The sequence below is a fragment of the Erythrolamprus reginae genome, chromosome 1, assembly GCF_031021105.1.
Source record: "Erythrolamprus reginae isolate rEryReg1 chromosome 1, rEryReg1.hap1, whole genome shotgun sequence".
Lineage (NCBI taxonomy): Eukaryota > Metazoa > Chordata > Lepidosauria > Squamata > Dipsadidae > Erythrolamprus > Erythrolamprus reginae.
Genome location: NC_091950.1, coordinates 269,638,657 through 269,660,389, shown reverse-complemented (window position 1 = coordinate 269,660,389; position 21,733 = coordinate 269,638,657). Strand labels below are relative to the sequence as shown.

Below are 21,733 nucleotides of genomic sequence, written 5' to 3'. Positions count from 1 at the left end.
ATAGATGGTGGGTAGGTAGGTAGGTAGGTAGGTAGGTAGGTAGGTAGATACAGACAGACAGACCTCTCCCCCTTTCTAAGAGGTCTGTAAGGGGCATGCATAAGCGCACCACTGTGCCTACCGTCCCTGTCCTATTGTCTTCTTTTGTTACTTTTATCATTACTTATCTAATGTTTAATTTGTACAAATTATCACCCTATAATTGTTTGACAAAATAAATAAATAAATAAAATAAAAATAAATAAATAAACATACAGACAGACACACACACTCCAAACTCTTTTGAACCTTTACTTTTTGCAAACGTGTTAAACGACAAGCTCTCTTTATTGCCTTCTGGGACGCATTCCACAAGAGTTAGGATGACGCCTATCGAAATCCCCCGCCAACCCAACTGAGAATTGTGGGAATTAAACTCTTTAAGTTCTCTGCGTGGCGCTAAGCTTTAAAACCGCGGTAAGTAGCAGTTCCATTGGTCCGCAAAGGAGTGGGGAGGGGGGACCCGAAAGGAATCTCTCCCTTCCACGTACTCTTTTCCCTTTTCCTATCTCTATGACTACTCAACCAAAGAGTACCAATAAGAGAGGCCGGAAACGGGTGGTCGACAGGCGCCGGCTGCGCACGCCTTGTGACCCCCCCCCCCTCACTCTCTTTCCCTTTCCTTTCTCCGAGGCTCTCTTAAGCCCCGCCCACCCGAACCCTTCGCACGCCTCGTTCCGGGCCTGACCCGTCCGTTTCCCATTGGCTAATGCAAAAGAGGGATCGCGGCGAGAACCAATGAGCGGCAGCCACGGCGGGGATCGCTGTAAAACATTTGCCTCCTCTCTTGGGAGGGGAGCAGTAGAACCTGCGCCGACGCCGAGCTGTGCCGGAGCTCCTTGGAGTGCTAACATGGGCGCCTTGAGCGGAAAGCGATTTTTGTTTGGTAATTGGAGGGAATGAAGGGAGGGCGGGGAGGGGGGGAGAGTAGGAGACGCCGCCGGAGAGAACAGATCTTGGAGCGGAGGGGAAGCGAGGACTGGTTTAACGGGGTTTAGCGCAAGAGATTCCCCCTCTCCTGATTGGTCAAGCTTAAAAGGGGCCGCATGGGGGGCGGTCTCCATCCTTGGGGGCTCTAGATGAATTTGCTGCATCTCGTTCTGGAATAGCCTGTCCTTTAAAGCAGGGGCTCTGCAACCTTGGCAACTTTGGCGGACTTCAACTCCCAGAATTCCCCTCTTAGAATTCCCCTGCTAGCAAAGCAAAGCTGGCTGGGGAATTCTGGGAGTTGAAGTACGCTGGGCTTAAAGTTGCCAAGGTTGAAGAGCCCCTGCTTTAAAGGGAAAGAGCATCAGCCTCCCCCCCCCCCCCCAGTTCGAAAGGAAGCGTTTTGGGGGGATGCAGGAAAGTGATGCGAGGGGTGACTTAGGAAAGAAGTCAAATCAGCCTCTCCCCTCCCCTTAAGGCGGTTTCTGTGATTTGTAGGTTTATGTGGTTCCTCCTTGCTAGATGGATTCTTCTCCCACCATCCCCAGGCATGGCTTTTTATCACCTAACTGCCCTGCTTTTTATTCACCCAATTTTTTAGGAAAGCTAAATAATGCCATAGTATGATGTGCTGCTTCTCTTTCATTTTATTACTGTTATCCCTGTATTGTTTCCTGATCGCTTATTTTGAACCCTGTGACAATCCTTTAGTGTTGTGGCTCATGATTCTTGACAAATGTATCTTTTCTTTTATGTACATAGAGAGCACATCCACCAGAGACAGATTCCTTGTGTCACCAATCACGCTTGGTGGATGAAAATAAAGCCCAGGATCCTTCCTGCCTCTTCCCCATGCTTTCCTATAGTTTTGCTATAGGAATCATGCTTTATTATTAAGCCTCTACAAGGTCTGTTTTAAAGAGAGTGGCTTTGGCCCCCTTTTTTGTTCAACAGTTCTTGAGTTGAGCCAGGCGGCTGTATATATGGGATGCTTCCAATCTGAAACATTTGGAATGAGCTGGGCTGTTTTGACCCTGCTGGTTCCGACTCAGAACAGTTTGTTTCAAGTTCCGCCTGTAGCTCTTCCCATTTAACAGTGTATTTCACACCCTGCTGGGTATATAGATGCAGGCTGAAGGGAAAATGAAGACTGGGTTTAGCTTGGTGCCTGCTGCAGTGGATCCCAAGTAGTGCCGTTCTGCATTTTGCAATAGAATACAAGGAGATCCTGTGGAACCCCTTGGTGTCTCTCAGGGCACCAGATCTGATTAGGACCTTGTTAGCGCTGGCAGTAGAGAACAGGAGAACGTGAAGTAGCTGCTCTGGAACAAATCATTTTCTTAGCATAGAGAAGGCGGTATAGGTTGTCCTCAACTTGAGTCCAAAGTTTCTGTTGCTAGGTGAAAAATTTGCTCCATGGATTTTGCTCCGTTTTATGACTTTTCTTGCCACCATGGTTAAGTGAGTCACTGCAGTTATTCAGTGAGTAAAACGGTTGTTAAATGAATCTGGCTTTCCCCACTGAGTTTGTTGGTACGAAGATCGCAAAAAGGGGATCACATGACACACACACACATACCAGGACATGAGTCAGTTGCCCAGCCTCCGAATTTTGATTGTGGGGATGCTGCCATGGTTTTAAGTGTGAAAAATGGTCATAAGTCACTTTTTTCCAGCACTGTTGTAACTTAGCGCTAAATGAACTGTTGCAAGTCAGGAACTTCCTGTATTTTTAGGGTCCGTGGCCATGTGGAAAGTTTGCAAAATGATTGCCATTAGAAAGATTTGCTTTAGAGCAGGGGTGTCAAACTCACTGCCACACCCATGCCCAGTTTAGTGAAGGGGAAAAAGTCACCGGTGCTTATCGTGATGACGCGAATGTGACACCCCTGCTTTGTAGTGTTCCTGTTGGCCCACCTGAAGATTAGAGGCATCTGCAGGATCCAGTGCTTTCATCAAAATGGCAATGTGGGTGTCATATCACAAGCCCCCACCTCTTTTGTGTGGGCATTGGTGTCATCGTACATGTGTAAAAGGGGCGGAACTTCAGCACAAACCTGGTTTTTTATCATTTCCTCCCTCAGCTCCCAAGGATGCTCCATGAAAGCTAAGTCGCCGAGCCAGGAGAAGCTACAGGCACCCATACTTTGTACTTCCCTACTATAGGGGGTCTCTATAGGGGGTCCAGAAACAGTTTTGTAAATTAGATTGATGCAAGAGGTTTGTGCTTCACTTTCAATAGGTCAGCAGTGCATTTATTTCAGTTAAAAAAGCATATTTTAAAAAAACCCTGCTATTGCAGGAAATGTGGTAGGTGGGAATGGGATTGATCTCAGGCACCCCATTGCTTTCCTGCTCCTGCTGTTTCAGCATTTTCAATTGAGCACAGATTATTCCTGTGATGAAAGGCTTCCCCCTCCTCAATAAGGGAAAAATCTTAGTCCCAAATACATATACATTATTTTTAGAAATATACGGAATTAGTTCAGTTCCTGATTACAGATTTTGGGCATTTCTTTTTTTATATATATACAAATTTTTATTAAATTTCTTCATTAAAAAACATATAACATACAATAAAAAAGAGACCTCATACAATACACAAATATAATACATAAGTGTATATAATAAAAAAGAAACATAATTTTAAAAAACCATAAAAAAACAAAAGAAAACAAAAAAAATTGGGGCATTTCTAATACAAACAAACATACATACATTTTCAGACAATAGATCAGATTTGTAGTTATCTTCATATAAATCAAGTGATCGACGTACATAGGGAAATGATGTGTTAAAACAAATGTGTGTAAATTTCCGACAGCTTCTGACTTAGAAAGGTGCCTTGCAGAAAATTAAAGTGCTCACAGTTGTATTAAATGATCGTTGTATTGGAATGCTTCAATTATGCCGCTTGCTGATGATCAGTTTTCTTAATCACATGCAGATTTCTATTCCAGGGATTATCTTGTAGTTATTCAATTTATTTGTCACCCATCTGCGCATCTCACCGGAATTTGAAAGGGCTTTCAACTTACCTCAGACCAGGAGGTGTCAAACTCAATTTCATTGAGGGACGCATCAGGGTTGTGTTTGATCTCAGGGGACTATGGTGGGCGTGGCCAGCTTGCCGTCGCTCATATTCTGGGTGTGCCTATGGGGACCCAAATGCTCTCTCGGCAAAAATGGGCTCCCGGGCTCAGTTTTCGGCTGCGACGGCCTCCTGCAACCTTCTGCCAGCTAAAATGGAACTCAGGAGCTCATTTCCGCTGACAGAGGCATTGTGGGCTGGTCCTTTGCTGTTTGAAGGGCAACCCCACAGGCCAGATCTAAGTACCCATCTGCCAGACCCGGCCCCCGGGCCTTGAGATTGACATCCCTGCCTTAGGCAGACACATTTTTGGGCTTATTGCAAACTAACCTTTAAATAAATGGTTCAGCAAACTGATTGGGGCATACATATTTTTTCTGAATTAATATTTGGGTATTAAAGACTATGTTTCCAAAAAGAACCCAATGATGACAAGAGAACTGGTTTCATTACAGAACTTTTAAAGAAACAGTAACGCATGGCATATTATCCTTATTAAAGTTCAGTTTTTATTCAGATTCCAAAGCAGGATAATTTAAAGATGCCTCCTTAGCATAGCATATGTTTGGTATGTTTGTGTTGTCTGGTTTTAATATGATAGGGTTTTCGTTATTTCTTTTAATATGAAATTTGTGTCATTATAATATTGTTTTTATCATTGTTGTGAGCCGCCCCAAGTCTTCGGAGAGGGGTGGCATACAAATCTAATAAATGAATAAATAAATAAATAAATAAATAGCAATAAAAATATATATAATAAATCATGCAATTCAACAGTGTTACAAAATGTGGTTGTAGTCTGTTGAAAGCAGAAGAACCACTCCCACTACAAGCAGTATAATTCACAAGTGTGTGAGTCAACACATGCAGTCCTGTTTCCTTGGGAATAGTTTTCATTCAATCTGATGGAGTTTATTCTCCTGGAAATGAATTTAGGAATGAAGCCAAGTTCCAAAAGGATCCAGCTTGTGCACGAAGCCCTGATTTAAGCTGCATAAAGGATGAAGTCAGAAAGAGTTGAACTCTTGTTTATGAGAGACCTAAGCAAATTTGGAAGCTAACAGATTTGGAAGGGCTCGTGCACTGAAGCCAGACTGACAGCGCCCACTCGCCCCTGTGCCAGGGGAAGCTACAAATTTGCTTAGCCAAGCAAAGGAGAGCCCTGAATGCAGTCTGGTGAGGCTCCAGGCCTTGCTGGGAAAATGCTTAAGGGGTTTTTTAAAGGCTGGGAGCTTTCTCGAAAGTGCAATCATAGTGCCATGTAAGAGTTGTGACCACAAAATCAGAAAATGCCCAGATAAAGGCAGGAAGAGCCTTACCTCTAAATTGCTTTGCATAGGTTCGATTTATGCTGCCTGTTAATGAGTGGGCATCTTTTCATGGCAAATTGATGAGAAAAATAGCCTTTGCCTATTTAAAAATTTAGGTGACTACACTTGCATAGAGAGGAAATGGGAATCTATTCTGATTTTAGATATTTATTTATTCATTTTTGTCTCTTCTAACTTCACTGTATTCCATTAGTAATCCTGATCTTAATGGAAGAAGGCCATTCTGATTGTGAGTCCAGGTCAGAATGGTCTGTCTGGAGATTGGAGAAATTCTTGTAATATCAGAGCTTGTTCCTACTCAAAATGGGATCGTGCTGTTGAAATGTTTTGCACATCGATTATTTTCTTGAGCTGTTTGGTTTAGCAGACCAGGGTTCTCCTTACATTGCTTTACCGGTAAATTTAACAGCTGTGTATGTTTTTGACCCAAAACTTATAAAACCTGCCTATAATTGAATTTTATTCTGTTTGTATCCTAGGTACTGTAAGTTGCACCCTCTTCTTGGCTGTTAACAGCTTGTATTCTTCCAGTGATGATGTTATAGAACTTACCCCAACAAATTTCAACAGAGAGGTTATTCAAAGCGATAGTTTATGGCTAGTAGAATTCTATGCACCATGGTATGTATTAACTCAGCTGTCTTGAAGAAAATAGTTGTTTGTTTTGTCACTTGTGCACGTGTACACTTTAACTGCCTTATTTCTATAAATAGTTTCTTGCATCTCAATGCAAGATTACTAGCTAGACTGTTCTAGTCATATTATTCTTTTTAAAAAAAAAATTAGATTGATTTAAAAAATAAAACATAGAAGAAAGTAAATACATACAAAAACAAAACAATAAACAATATCAACAATAATAACAATAAATAAGTAACAAAAATATATCATTAAGGTCCTCTTGTGAGGAGGGAAAATACAATCCCTTCTAGTATCAAATTATTTTCTGGTGAAGAAAGAACAGACAGTCGGTATTCACTATTATTTCTTTTGGTTATCAATATCTTATTTGTTATTGTTGTTTTCTTAGCCACCTTCTATACATTCTTTGTTAATTAATTCAATTTCATAGAAATTTTGTTTTCACTAAACAGTTGTATATATAGCGTATTTAATCTATTGTATCAAAAAAAAAACCACATGCCATAATATATTGCTATTGTCATATTTTAGTTTGAACTTTCATTTCTCCTCTTGAACCAATCATAAAAACAATTTCATATTATTCTTATGGTTAAGTGAGGTGGTGTGGAGGAATACAAGGGTCAGCTTTACTCACTGTTGTCCTTCAGACATGTTGGTATCGCAATTCCTGAAATTCACAGACAACATACAGGCCCAGCACCCCTGGAGAGTTGATGAAGATAAATTTTAGCCATCCTTATTAAATGCAGATCTGCAGATGTTAGTCATGATATCAATATAAATGCTGTTCCTACATCGTTCCGTTGATGAAATAAGAGTGGAAATATTTGTCAAAGGCTGAAGTGTTCTATCCCTTCAGTTTATCCTTAATTTTCAGAAGATTTATAAGATTATTTCAGAAGTATGGTTGCCAACTTTGGTGGTGGTGTTTATTTTCTGGTGAAAAGGGATCTGTAACTTTTGTAGCTAGAAACTAAAATTGAAAGAATTTCAGTTATGACTATGAAAATGCTACGGTTGAATTACTGGTATGTGTTGAACTTCAATTGTATAGAAATGTTACTTTTTAAATAAAAAATTAAAGGACAAGAGACGATTAGCAGTCAATATATCTTTCAGTTTTGTGCAATGTTACACATGTGGAAAATTGTAGCAATTGGCATCGGTTACAAACTATATATGGAATGCTAGAAAAATAAAAATGAATCTGAGATATCACTTGGAATATAATCTGTGTGTTCCCTTATATAGTTTTCGGTGTGGGGATTCATACAAAGGGGGTATTTGGTTCAGAATAAGTCAAATGTTTGAAGATTATGTTTTTATTTATCTTCTGCAAGGTGTGGACATTGCCAAAGACTGACACCCGAATGGAAGAAAGCTGCAACTGCCTTAAAAGTGAGTAGCATATCCACACAAAAAAACTTTATTAGATTTACAGGTTGCTTGTCTTCCAGAAACTCAAGGGAGTGTGCTGATTCCCTCCTCCAATTTTTCCCATAGCAGTAAACCTGTAGGATAAGTTGGGTTAAGAGAATATGACTAGCCCAGAGACATTTTCTGAATTTCCATAAAGGAGAACCCAGTTCAGCCTGAGTTTCCTCTATCCCAGAGGTAGGCCAAGTTGGCTCTTTATGACTTGTGGACTTCAACTCCCAGAATTCCTGAGCTAATCATGCTAGCTCAAGAATTCTGGGAGTTGAAGTCCACATGTCATAGAAGTGCCAATTTTGTCTACCCCTGCCCTATACTTATTCAATACCTTAATCATCGCACCATACTGTTAAGTTAGGGTATTTTAACCCCACTTGCTGTAAAGGAGGGTTTTTTTCCTCACAGATTTCCCGAAGAGTTTTTTTTTTTAATAACAGGGACCAATCTGCCCTTCTGTCAAATTGCTTACTTTCGGTACCAGACCTGATAATGGTGCAAATACAGTATCTCTATCTTATACTGGTCTTGCATCCGAGGGCCTTTGCTTTCCTCCTAGCATCTTCTCCCAGCTTTATCGACATTTCTTGGCTCTCTTAAATATTTAATCGCTGAGTTGATCAAGTTTGTTCTCTGAGAGCCTTGAAAGAGAAGGAAATATGTGTAGTGTGTGCATGCATGATTGGTTCGGTCTTGATTCTCATTGATCACAAGGGCATGAAGTTTTCTTGGCCAGATTTTTGGAAGATGGTTTAGTTGCCTTCTTCCTTAGACAGAGAGAGGGAGGGACTAGCCCAAGCTTCATGCCTGAGCCACAATTAGAAAATACTGTCTTCAGGCTTTCGGCCTGATGCCTTTAACCATCCGCTCTGGAGAAAGCAATGGCAGAGTGAGATATTCTGCTTGTTAAAGTGGAATCCCTTTGTTCATAGATAATACTAAGCCATTTTTTTTTTTGCATTGGGATAAAATAAAGCCAAAGAAGCTACTGTTTAGCCAAATGATTCTCAAGCACTCAGCACTGTTTCATCTAACAACAGCTCCAAAGGCACTGGCAATTCTGCGTCTTTCTCAGCCTACATGAGATAATAGAAATAAAACTTGGGTTGTGTGAAATAAAAGTAGGTGTCCTACCCATCAGCTGGTATCTTTGCTGGTAGAAGATGGTTGTCATCGAATAAGCATTTTAACAATCTTTTAAAAATTATCGACATTGAAAATATAATCTCTATAGCAGTGTTTCCCAACCTTGGCAAGTTGAAGATATTTGGACTTCAACTCCCAGAATTCCCCAGCCAGCAAATGCTGGCTGGGGAGTTCTGGGAGTTGAAGTCCAAATATCTTCAACTTGCCAAGGTTGGGAAGCACTGCTCTATAGGATGCCCTTTTCTTTCTTTGATAAAAAATAAATATGTACTCTGTTCATCTCTTGAATGAATTTTCTGCCATTCCTTAAAATGGGCATGTTGATGAGGATTTTATTTATTTATTTATTGGATTTGTATGCTGCCCCTCTCCGCAGACTTGGATTGATAAATGTTGGAATTCAAGTAACCGTTAGAAAACCAAACACTACCTACCATGGGAGCACCATGAGGCCTTGTGGCTTCTAGCTCCATTTTTTGAGTTGTTTAAAAAAAATTCTCCATTACATTTTACTGATGAACAGGTTTATTTATTATGCCCAAATGAAGTTTGTGTGTTGAAATAGACCTATATATCCTCCTGTGTATAAAGTTAGATGTTTGACTTTGGCATTGCTATAAATTTTCCACAAAATAATTTCAGAGCCAGTTCAGACCTGATACTTTACCCAGGTTGGTTGGAGCAGCCACAGGATTTGGGCCTTCCTCCTTACCACTTCCTATGTTTTCCCTGTTGCGGTGGCCAATGGCTTGTTACTAAGAAGCTGATGGAAAGCTCTCCCTGCCATAGAATGGCCTTCAGACAACAATTCTTCTGTCACAATCTCTGTCCAGTATTGTTATAATTAGCCTGTGCCCTATTGTTTTTTAATTCTTTTATTTATTTTGTTTTGTTTTCTAAAATACATAGCATGACACTGGATTTTTGTTAACAATGAGTTGGAAATCAGTGAGCCATGCCTTTACTTTATTATTATTATTATTATTATTATTATTATTATTATTATTATTATTATTATTTATTGGATTTGTATGCCGCCCCTCTCTGCAGACTCGGGGCGGCTAACAACAGTGGTAAAACAACATGAACAATCCAATTAATAAAAACAACTAAAAAACTCTTAATAATAATAATAAAAAAAATCCAAACATACACACAAACATACCATGCATAACTTGTAGTAGCCTAGGGGGAAAGGATAACTTAACTCCCCCATGCCTGGCGACAAAGGTGGGTCTTAAGTAATTTGCGAAAGACAAGGAGGGTGGAGGACTTACTAATGAGTAAGGCTTTTCTGTTGGAGAATTGCCTGAATAATATTGTCTTGATCCACCACACATAGGATGCTCCTCAAGGCAGCACATCCCTACCAGAGAACATAGTTAATGTAGGTACATGGTTCTTGAATTTAAAGGAAGGATCAAGAAACACAGCATCCTTTATTTTCAAGCTGAATTATTCTTATAAACTGCTTAGTCATTAGTTATTAAACTGCTTAGTCAAAGGCAGTATTTAAACCAAAGCCAGGATTTCTCTATGCATGTGCGTAAAATGATAAATTCCATTGTTTTGACCTCAGTACACGTGTGAACTCAGCAAAACATATTTTGCCTTCTCTTTTTGAAGGTTTTGCCTTGTTTCTCTAATTTGAATCCTTCCTTTCTTCTAGGGTGTTGTGAAAATTGGGGCAGTTGATGCAGACAAACACCAATCTCTTGGTGGTCAATATGGTGTTAAAGGGTTTCCCACTATCAAGGTTTTTGGTGCTAACAAGAACAAACCAGAAGACTACCAAGGTATTTTTATTCTCTTTGCATCTAATGTGCATCTTGAACAAAACTTATATCTACAGTATCCATCCATCTATCCATCTATTTATCTATTTATCTATCTATCTGTCTATCTATCTATCTATCTATTTAATCTATCTCACAACAAGCCCAGTGAAGTACAAAGGACTGCTATAATATATTGGGTCCTTTTTGGGTGACTTGAAATTCCTATGAATTTCCCACTTTTATGGCTACCTTACATTTGGTTGAAAAGCTGAGTATTTGCTCTACAGCAGAAGTGAGGGACCTGTGGTCTTTGAGATGCTGCTGAATTCTCAGCATACTTCCCAGCATACTTTTGGCTGAACTGGGTGGGATTTATAGTTCAGAACATCCAGAAGCATGGGTTCTCCACCCTCATTAAAGGGAGCGTACTGGTTACTTAAAAACTGGGTTTCCAGTTCAAGGCTGAAGCCTCGTTACTTCTCCTGGTGTAGCACCAAGAAGTTGCCCAGATTGTTCATTCTCTTTTGTTTAAAGGGCTCAAATGGTGGATAACACTACTGGAACAAATATATACCATATTTTCCGGAGTATAAGACGCACCTTAGTTTTGGGGGAGGAAAATAGGGAAAAGAATCTGCTTACCAGGTATTCATCTGGCTAGCCAGTAAGCAAGCCAGTAAGAGCTGGGAACATCATTAGCACCTGGAAAGAAAACAATTTGGAGCAAATAGAGCAATGGAAAAAACCCTGCAAAGACTTAGAGCTTGGAAAACATTCTTTGCAGAGAGAAACAATGAAAGAGCCTGTAAGGTAAAAGTTGGGAAGATCATTAGCAGCTGAAAAAAAAGCTACATTCAGAGTATAAGACACACCCAAATTGTCATCCTCTTTTAGGGAGGAAAAAGGTGCGTCTTATACTCTGAAATTAATGTTGATTATTATTTTTTTATGTGGAGTTTTAATGATTGCTTAACATTATACTTTTTCTTTTGTGTCTTAGGAGCCAGGACCAGCGATTCTATTGTTGATAGTGCTTTAAGCAGTGTCCGGTCATTTGTAAAAGATCGTCTTAGCGGCAAAGGTGGAGGATACAGTTCCGGGAAACAGGTACCTCTAGAGGAAGTGAAGCTCTACTGATTAGTTCCACTAGAGCATCCAGATGTTCATTTGATTTAATTTGACCAATTGATGGTTGGCTTTGCTTTTACATTTTCCATCCTGTACAGACTGATCTCAAGCAGAGATGGATTGGGGTTTTTTTATAACTTAAAATATTATATATAAGTTTCTATCCTCATCTTTTTTGACTGGAAAGCATGTATCCATTTATTGTCATCAGTAATTAGAATTGGAGTCAAACCTGTAGTACTAAATATCTTTTTAAATGTTTATTTAATAGAGCAGTTATGAAAGTGGAGGCTCCGGCAAAAAGGATGTGTTTGAACTGACCGATGATAACTTTGACAAGACTGTACTGGACAGTGACAGTGTCTGGCTGGTAGAATTTTATGCTCCTTGGTGTGGACATTGCAAAAAGTAAGTGTGCTGGCTATACTCAGCATTGTTACAGCATATTTACATACATACATACATACATACATACATACATACATACATACATACATACATTTATTGGATTTGTATGCCGCCCCTCTCCGGAGACTCGGGGCGGCTAACAGCAATAATAAAACAGCATATAGTAATAATCCAATACTAAAAACAATTAAAAACCCATTATTATAAAAAACCAAACATACATACAGACATACCATGCATAAAATTGTAAAAGCCTAGCGGGAAAGAGTATCTCAATCCCCCCATGCCTGGCGGCAGAGGTAGGTTATATATACAGTACATACATACATAAATACATACTAGGAGAAACCAGATGTTTGAGTAGTAGTTGGGTGCAAGAATATTGATAATGCAATCTATCAATAGGCTATTCCTACTTAATTCAGGGGAACTAACCTCAAATTCACGGGAACTAACCACAAATACAGAAATGCAGTTTATGCTTAAAACCTCTGGAGGCACATGAGCCATAGTTAAGTCATCATGCATTTTCTTTCCTTCCCCTCCAACCCCTCATCTGTACTCATTACTTTGTTGTCACCCAAGACAAAACTGGTGAACATCTAATCTTTTGTAAAGCAGAAGTAGACTTTCAGGCACCCTTATTCCTGGAATCTGATCGTTGATAATAGTTATTAGGGCTAATGTAGTTTCAAGCTTTGCCAAATATGTCAAGTCATAAGTACTTCTGGATTGGGTGGCATAGAAGTCGAATGAATGAATGAGAGAGAAAGAAAGAAAAAAAGAAAGAAAGATCCTTTTGAAGAGTATTCAGTAGTCGTTGTAATTTGTTAATAAAAGTAATCAAGCACATTTTGTAATTTGGTTACTAGCAACGAAACCTGTAGTTATTTTGAGCTCAACTAGGGCCTTTGGAACTATGATAATTTAACCACTCTGCTTTTTTTTTAAAGTGGTTTTAACTGTAAGTTGCTGTTATAGATCATTGCTGTTTATTACACCCACATATAACAACACATTTTCATCTACAGTTTGGAGCCAGAGTGGGCATCAGCTGCAACTGAAATCAAGGAGCAAACAAAAGGAAAAGTTAAACTAGGTGCTGTAGACGCTACTGTGCACCAGATGTTAGCCAGTCGATATGGGGTGAGTAGATAGTGCAAGTGGTAATGCATTTATTTTATTACTTGCTGTTACCCAAATAACACGGAGGGGAGAATGTGTCCTTTTTATAGCAACAACATATTGCATGGAACATTTTAAGCATTTGTTTATTGGAACATTGTTGAATAAATGCACGTATGAAAGCATCATTTGTATAAACCATAATAGGAACTTTTAAAAAAACTAAAACATTGGCATAGATAGATGATAGATAGATGCTTACGGTGCTGCAGCCACAGGGCAAGGCAGAAGAGTGTTGGAGCTGCCCTATGCACCCTGTACCAGCTTACTACAGGGGCCCCGTAGCCAGGCCATGCCCCAACATGTGTCTTGTGGCGGCAGGACCAAAAACCATGTGACGCAGGAGCCCACATGGCCTCCGGCCCACTTCTGCTTCCTTGTGGCCGCAACAGAGCAGGAGGCTGCATGGTATGTTTGTGCCATGGCCACGAGGTGAAGATGACCTGTCTGCGGGGGTCGAGGTAAGCCGGTGCAGGGTATGTGGGACACTTTCACCAAGACCTGGTCTTAGTTTGGGCCCCAAAAGAAAATAAGACTTTTTCAGGGAAACATTGGTTGGTTGGATGGGATGGATGGATGGAAGGAAGGAAGGAAGGAATTATTTCTGTGATAGTTTTACATACCGGCAATTTAGAGAACTTGGGTTGTGCCGCCATTCAGTGAAACTATTTTATTTTTATTTTTCGTTCACAAAATACCAAGGTGGATTACCTTTTGTGCTCACTGTCAATTAAAATATTTGATTCTGTGTTCCAGGTGCGTGGATTTCCGACAATAAAAATTTTCCAAAAAGGAGAGGAACCTGTTGACTATGACGGTGGAAGGACAAAATCAGATATCATTGCTAGGGCCCTGGACTTGTTTTCGGAGAATGCACCGTCACCTGACCTCCTAGAGGTATCCTTATTTTGATCAAGCAGTTACTTCCTAGATAAATTGCAACAGAATGTTGCAGCATGGAGTACTCCTGTCCCATGGGCAGCCATGCAGTCTTTCCAAATGCTCCATATTCCATTTCAGACCCCTTCGAAATGTCTGCCCTTATTTCATATCAGCTGCATTGATGTAGTAATATTTACTTGCAAAGAGCTTTGTGGAGGAGTCTCTCTTTGAATATCATGAGCAAACTGGCATGATGTATATAGACCCTAATTTTAGTAATGTTTTTTGTGACTTTGTCAATTAAGAAAACTTCTGGCATCCCTTGTGGCCTTAGCTGTGTAGATCAAAATGGTTTTAAAATCTTAATGATATCCGAATATAGGTAGTCCTCGACAAAATGGTTCATTTAGTAAACATTCCAAGTTAAAACAGTGACTGATGACCATTTTCAAAGTTATATATGTATTTTTTTGCTGTATTTCATGTAGGTGGGGGTTGTTTTTGTCTGTTTCTCTTGTTTGTCCTTTTTTAATGGAAAAACTTAATAAAGACTATTTTTATATTTTAAAAAACAATAGAAATTTTGGGCACAATTGTGGTCATTAAGCTGAGGACTGCCTGTATCTAGAGATCTAGAGTCCAATTCCTATCAGGGCAAATAAATCAACCATGGTTTTTTAAAAAATAAAAATAAAAGATTGAGCAAAGGGAGACCTTGTAGGAGAATTAACTTCATAGTTGCAATATAATTATTACTCTTTAATTGCCCGAGTCTGAATTGGTTAAATTTGTATCTCCTAGATTATTAACGAAGATGCCCTAAAGCAAACCTGTGATGCTCACCAACTTTGTATCATTTCTGTCTTGCCCCACATACTTGACACGGGTAAGAACAAAAGAGTATTTTCCCTTATCTTTGGTTTTTGCACTGGCCTCCAATGTGATTTTTCTCTTTACGATTTCTGTTGAACAGGAGCTGCAGGTAGAAATGCCTACCTAGAAGTCATGTTGAAAATGGCTGACAAATATAAAAGGAAGATGTGGGGGTAAGCTACGGATGATAGCCGCAGGCGCTTCGGTTTGGGGCAGGCAGGAATGCCAATCTGCGCTCCTATTGAAATAAAAATAGTAATTCGGTGACAACATAGAGCAGGCTAGATTGCCTTACAAACTGGAGTAGAGGAAGTTTAATGATATGGGTTTTTAGATGTTGTTTTTAAGTATCGGATTTGTCACATTGTTTATCGCTGTTGTGAGCCGCTCCGAGTCTGCGGTATACAAATCTAATAAATAAGAATAATTAAGGTAATAAGCTGGTTTTGATTGGCCCTCTTCATCCTTTTTGCTCTGCAAAAGAATTTAATTTATTTGACTTCTATGCCGCCCAATCCCATAGGACTCAGGGCGGCTTACAACAATACAGAAACAATACAGTAATAAAAGGAAGTCAGATATTAATAATAAAACGCCATTATAATAACCCCCTATAAAATCCCTATGTCCAATTTAACAACAACATACCAATCGAACATGATTCGGCTGTGCCTGATGTAACAATACAGAAACAATACAGTAATAAAAGGAAGTCAGATATTAATAATAAAACGCTATTAAAATAACCCCCTATAAAATCCCTATGTCCAATTTAACAACAACATACCAATCGAACATGATTCGGCTGTGCCTGATGTTAAGATTCACGGCCCCCAGGACTGTTGGCAAAGTCAGGTCTTGCCAGCTTTTCGAAAGGCCAGTAGAGTGGGAACAGTGTGAATATGGGGGGGGGGGGGCCCTCCATAGAGCCGGGGCAGCTACAGAAAAGGCCCTCCCGCACTGTTCCGCCAACCTACATTGCTTAGTCGACAAGACCTAAAGGCCGATTCTGCGCAAACTAATAGGTCTCTGGGAGGTATGTGGCAGGAGACGGTTTGGTAAATAGTCAGGCCCTAGGCCATGTAGGGCTTTATAGGTGATGACCAACACCTTGAATTGTGACCGGAGATTAATCAGTAGCCAGTGCAGCACGCGGAGAGTTGGTGTTATATGAGTGTACCGAGGTACACCCATGACAGCTCACGTGGCTGCATTCTGGACTATCTGCAGTCTCCAAACATTTTGAAACCAGGTGATGCCAAGGGGGCTCTGGAACTGTAGAAAAAAGTGACCCTCTGTGATTCACTTTGAGATAAAACAACGTTTCTTTTTATCCAAGGTGGCTGTGGACAGAAGCCGGAGCCCAGTCTGATCTCGAGAACTCTTTGGGCATCGGCGGCTTTGGCTATCCAGCCATGGCAGCCGTCAATGCTCGGAAGATGAAATTTGCCCTGCTGAAAGGTTCCTTCAGCAATCAAGGGATTAATGAATTCCTAAGGTAAGGCGTCTTTGTTGGTACCTCAAACCATATGAATGTTGTGTTGCTTGGTGTGTTTCAATTTAAAATAGTCGGGGTGGGTGGGGGATAATTCTGTACGTATGTTTGGTTTATAATAAGGGTTTTTAACTGTTTTAGTATTGGATTATTATTATATGCTATTTTATTGCTGTTGTTAACCGCCCCGAGTCTGCGGAGAGGGGCGGCATACAAATCCAATACATACATACATACATACATACATACATACATACATAATTGATTTTTATTTTATTTACAGAATTGATTCTCTAAGCATGTTTGTTGGCTTCCTTTTTTCCTTTTTAAACAGAAAAACACTTTTGCTCGGGGCATTTCTGAAACCCATCTTTTTTCTTCTTCTTACTCCTCCCATTATTTGACCTGTATGACAATCATTAAGTGTTGTACCTCATGATTCTTGACAAATGTATCTTTTTTTTAATGTAAACTGAGAGCATATGCACCAAAGACAAATTCTTTGTGTGTCCAATTACACTTGGCCAATAAAGAATTCTATTCTGTTCTATTCTATTTTAAAAGAAGTGACTGAAATCTCATGAAATGTTTAACTTTGGGGGGGGGGCAGTTACCACTCAGTGCTATTCAGTATATAATTCATCACATCAGGCATATTTATTTTATATCCTTGGGAGTGAGTGACTGGTCCATGGTAACCCACCCAACCTTCTTTTCATGTCTAAGATGGCACTAGAGTTCATGGCCTACCAGCTTCTAACCTTGTGTCTTAATCAAACTGGTTCTCAAATGTGAATCACTAGAGGGGCATATGTTATGTTCTAAAAGTTGTTTCAATTTCTAGGGAACTTTCCGTTGGACGAGGGTCCACAGCACCAGTCGGTGGAGGAGCTTTTGCCAAAATTAACACAGTGGAGCCCTGGGATGGCAAAGATGGCGAGGTAAAAGACTTCATTTCCATCTCTGTATTCATACAGAACTTATTTGGACATTTTAGGGTTCATGCATTTAAACCGGTTCACTACCAAGTCAATCTCTCAATGTTTAGTTAGCCTGATATATGCCGTAAAGCTTGTACTCAAATACACTGGTCAAAAAAATAAAGGGAACACTTAAACAACACAATATAACTCCAAGTGAATGAAACTTCTGTGAAATCAAACTGTCCACTTAGGAAGCAACACTGATTGGCAATCAATTTCACATGCTGTTGTGCACATTCAACTTTGTACAGAACAGTATTCAATGAGAATATTTCATTCATGTGTAGGATGTGTTATTTGAGTGTTCTCTTTATTTTTTTTGAGCAGTATATTTATTTAGTTAAAACTTTACTGCTTTTTTTATTTCTCTTTTCTGTCACCCATCTTATCTATGAAAAGCCATCTTAATTTTACACCTGGCTCTGCATCTTTGCTTTCTTTTGGATTTTGCTTAAAGCTTTGACATTTGTTTATCTATTTCTGGCATCGTTTTATTTTCTGTATCCTGTTTGAGCTATTCTGATATGCTTCCTGTGCAGACTATTTTCTTTTCTTTTTTTTCTTTCCTGTTCTGATGACAGGTTGCTCACCAAATGTTCAACTAGTTTAGCATTGTTGCATTAAGGGTTATAAAGAGGAACTTGATAATAATGCCACTCCTACTGCTTGTTTATCCAGCTGTTCAGATTACATTCAAACTTACATAGAAACATAGAAGACTGACCGCAGAAAAAGACCTCATGGTCCTTCTAGTCTGCCCTTTGATTGATTTTCAAGTTTTGTTGTTTGCTTAGTCTACTGTTACCTTCCACTTTTTTATAGACAATTTCTGATCTATAACTCACTGAAGCCACACAAAATGTCACACCTGGGCTTCTTTCAATCCTGGTTTCCTTAATGAAAAAGAAAACACCCAATATGCAGAGAGATAAAATAACAATGCCTTGTTCAGCTGATTTTGAATTAACTTTGGTCTGTTTTTTGGATGGTTTTGCTGTACATCTCTGTAGGCATTTAGCAGCTTGGATGTAGGACACAGAACACGAATTAGCAGAGGGTTGGACTAGAAGACCTCCAAGGTCCCTTCCAACTCTCTTATTATTATTAATTAAGATGCCAAAGAGCTGTAAAATAAACATGTAGCCCAGTTCCCTTATCACGTTAAGCCAACATTTGACTTGCAGTGTAAGCCCATTTATTTTGATCCTAACCATCAGATCCTAATCATAGTTTATTTTTTCTGCTTATTTTAAAGAATTGAAATAACACCTATTAGACTGAAACTCCACTTTAATTGCATCACTTATCTGAATGGTGAAATCCTTATTGTCAGATTGTATGTGTAGTTTAAACTTTTAAGGAAAGATGAGGAAAATAAATTGCTAAAGCACATTTACCATATTTTTCAGAGAATAAGGCACACCTTTCCCCCCCACTAAAACAGGCTGAAAATTTGGGTGTGTCTTATATTCTCAATGCAGCTTTTTCTAAGCTTTTTTTTCCCAGCCCTAGTGAGGTGTTAACAATCTTCCCAGCTCTTACAGGCTTGCAGGCTTTTCATTGCTATTCTCTCTGAAGGTTTTTTCCAGTCCTAAGTCTTTGCAGGCTTCTTTTTTTCATTGCTACTCACTCCGAATAAGGTTTTTTAAAGCCCTAACAGGGGATAAAATAATGTGCTGAAGCTGACCAGACTAAGGACACTAGCCAGATGAATACCTGGTAGGCAGATTCCCCCCCCCCCTATTTTCCTCCCCAAAAACTAAGGTGCCTCTTGTACTCTAAAAAATACGGCAGGTCTCTTTAGAAAAAGTTATTTAATAATACAGTAGTCTCGTTTGCTATTGAGCAATATTTTCTCAGCATCTTAAGGGGTTTGAAACTTCTTCTAAGAAGTAGGTAGTGATACATAACAAATGCCTGATCAATTCATACTCTATTGTTTCATAGCTCCCAGCTGAAGAGGATATTGATCTCAGTGATGTAGATCTTGATGACTGGGATACTCAGAAGGATGAATTGTGAGAGCCTGAAGATAACTTGGTTTCTTGAGAGACATTGGGCAGTGGTTGGATTGGATAGACGGAACGTTTTGCATCACACGGATCTACCAGTGGCCTTTTTTTGCCAAGAGAGAAACTGTTGGAAACATGGTCATCGGTGAACTGAACATCTCTTAAGAAAAAATATCTCACAAATTCTATGAATTTTTTTTATTGAGTGGAATTGTATCCGGTGTAGCAGACATTTTGAGAACAACACTGATCTTTCATTGAAATGCTCTTGGGTTTTTGGTTTGTTCTTGTTTTTTTTTTTAAATCTAGCTGGCATGTGGTGGTCAATTGTAACTTGAGACTTTTGTTGTACCTAGTTTTAAAATGTGGTCTTTTTTTCTCCTCCCCCACAGTATTGCTTCCATTTCAATGAAAGAATAAAACAATATTTTTGACTCTGTGTCAAGTGTTGTACAGTGTACAGAGAGATCTTCCTTTGACTATATCAATGCAGTATTTGGAGCCATTTTTCCAATGAGTATTATGATGTATGTGCGTTCATATTAAGCCGATCACTTTTTAAAAATTCTGATGTTTTGAAGAAGCTATGGTGAAATGTTTCACACAATATTAAGCTTTGGATCTGAGCCTGGTCCTTGGATTCTGTCTAAATACTTTCAACTGTTATTTTTCCTTGGGGAGCCTATAGGTTTAAGAAAACTGCTCTATTTACTGGTAATGTGTGATAGGTTTTATCTTAATGCACATCTCATTGATTTGTAAGGGAATCTTTAAGTAGTAATGTTCCTTCATAATGCAAGAAAAATAATAAGCCATCTGCTAATTCCTGTTGTCTCTGATAAATAATAGTGCAGAATTGTGATTTGAGACTAATTGTAGTATAATATTAAATTATAAAGTATAATACAGTGTTCCCTCACTTTCCGCGGGGGATGCGTTCTGAGACCGCACACGAAAGTCGAGTTTCCGCGAAGTAGAGATGCGGAAGTAAATACACTATTTTTGGCTATGAACAAGCCTTCCCTTAAGACTTTAAACCCCTAAATTGCAATTTCCCATTCCCTTAGCAACCATTTCGATTATTACTCACCATGTTTATTTATTAAAGTTTATTTAAAAAAATATTTATTAAAGGCGAACAAATGTTTAGCAATGACATATGATGTCATCGGGCAGAAAAAACTGGCATAGGGGGGGGAACTGCGAAGTATTTTTTAATTAATATTTTTGAATACCCGTGGTATAGACTTTTCGCGAAGTTCGAACCCACGAAAATTGAGGGAACACTGTACTCCTATAACAGAAGACATTATTTCTTTGGAAGAATGTAAGAAATACCCGAGTGTCATTATTAAATTTCTCCTGTTCCAAGAAAGTTAGGCAATATTTCTCTTTTCAAAAAGGCTCATTCTAGAGCTGTGATGGCGAATCTATGGCACATCCATTGCTCTTCCAGGTTCTGGTGTGCACATGAGCACCAGGCAGCTGCTCTTAAATGCATGAATGTGTGCCAGAAACTGGAATACCAGGTGACCAGCGAGCATTTGCACACCGGAAGCTTAGCTTCCCAGTGTGCACATGCACACTGGGGAGCTGCTCTTCCTGTTTCCAGCACTCCCGTGCATTTGCACTGGGCAGCTGCTCTTCCGGTTTTTGGCACTCCTCTATGCGCATGCTCCCGTTTCAGTACTCAGTGCTGAAAAGATTCACCAACACAGTTCGTGGGCCTCCAGGATTCCAGCATCATTGGAGCCATTTATTGGACTTTACTTTTTTTTCCCCTTTTCCCCCCTTTTTTTAATAAACTACCCTTTGTGGAGCGTTGAAAGTTTCATGTACAGTGTTCCCTCGATTTTCGCGGGTTCAAACTTTGCGAAACGTCTATACCACGGTTTTTCAAAAATATTAATTAAAAAATACTTCACGGTTTTTTTCCCTATACAACTGTTTTTCCCACTCAATGACGTCATATGTCATCACCAAACTTTCGTCTGCCTTTATTAAATATTTTTTTAAATAAATTTTAATAAATAAACATGGTGAGTAATAATCTAAATGGTTGCTAAGGGAATGGGAAATTGTAATTTAGGGGTTTAAAGTTTAAAGGGATATTGTTCATAGCCAAAAATAGTGTATTTACTTCCGTATCTCTACTTCGCGGAAATTCAACTTTCGCAGGTGGTCTCAGAACGCATCCCCCGTGAAAATCGAGGGGACACTGTATACTGTAACATTGTCAACCAATGGCGGTGCGAAGAAATGCTACCATTTATTCCAATCAAGTTGGACACTTAAAAGGCCATACTACTTTCAACAAACCGACAAAATGAGATTTCAAGTTTTGTATTGTGTCTGCATTGAGTCAGTCTTCGGTGGAAG

The 21,733-nt window shown here is 39.3% G+C and overlaps 1 protein-coding gene across 1 annotated transcript; it reads left to right on the top strand.

Annotated features, from left to right (window-relative positions):
* Positions 1 to 762: 762 nt before the first annotated feature.
* On the top strand, positions 763 to 19,793 carry PDIA6 (protein disulfide isomerase family A member 6). Its single transcript, XM_070733000.1, has 13 exons — positions 763 to 925; positions 5,868 to 6,009; positions 7,374 to 7,431; positions 10,280 to 10,406; positions 11,389 to 11,495; positions 11,788 to 11,924; positions 12,956 to 13,070; positions 13,866 to 14,006; positions 14,793 to 14,877; positions 14,965 to 15,037; positions 16,204 to 16,362; positions 17,204 to 17,300; positions 19,290 to 19,793. Exons 1-13 carry the CDS (start codon positions 778 to 780, stop codon positions 19,362 to 19,364), a joined length of 1,464 nt encoding a protein of 487 aa, XP_070589101.1. The 5' UTR covers positions 763 to 777; the 3' UTR covers positions 19,365 to 19,793.
* The last annotated feature ends 1,940 nt before the right edge of the window (positions 19,794 to 21,733 follow it).

Excerpts from the sequence above, each read along its gene's own strand:
- PDIA6 (XM_070733000.1), top strand. The coding sequence starts at position 778 with ATGAGCGGCAGCCACGGCGGGGATCGCTGTAAAACATTTGCCTCCTCT. Across the intron at positions 10,407-11,388 it reads CAAACCAGAAGACTACCAAG|GAGCCAGGACCAGCGATTCT; the intron begins GTATTTTTATTC and ends TTTGTGTCTTAG. Across the intron at positions 17,301-19,289 it reads GGGATGGCAAAGATGGCGAG|CTCCCAGCTGAAGAGGATAT; the intron begins GTAAAAGACTTC and ends ATTGTTTCATAG.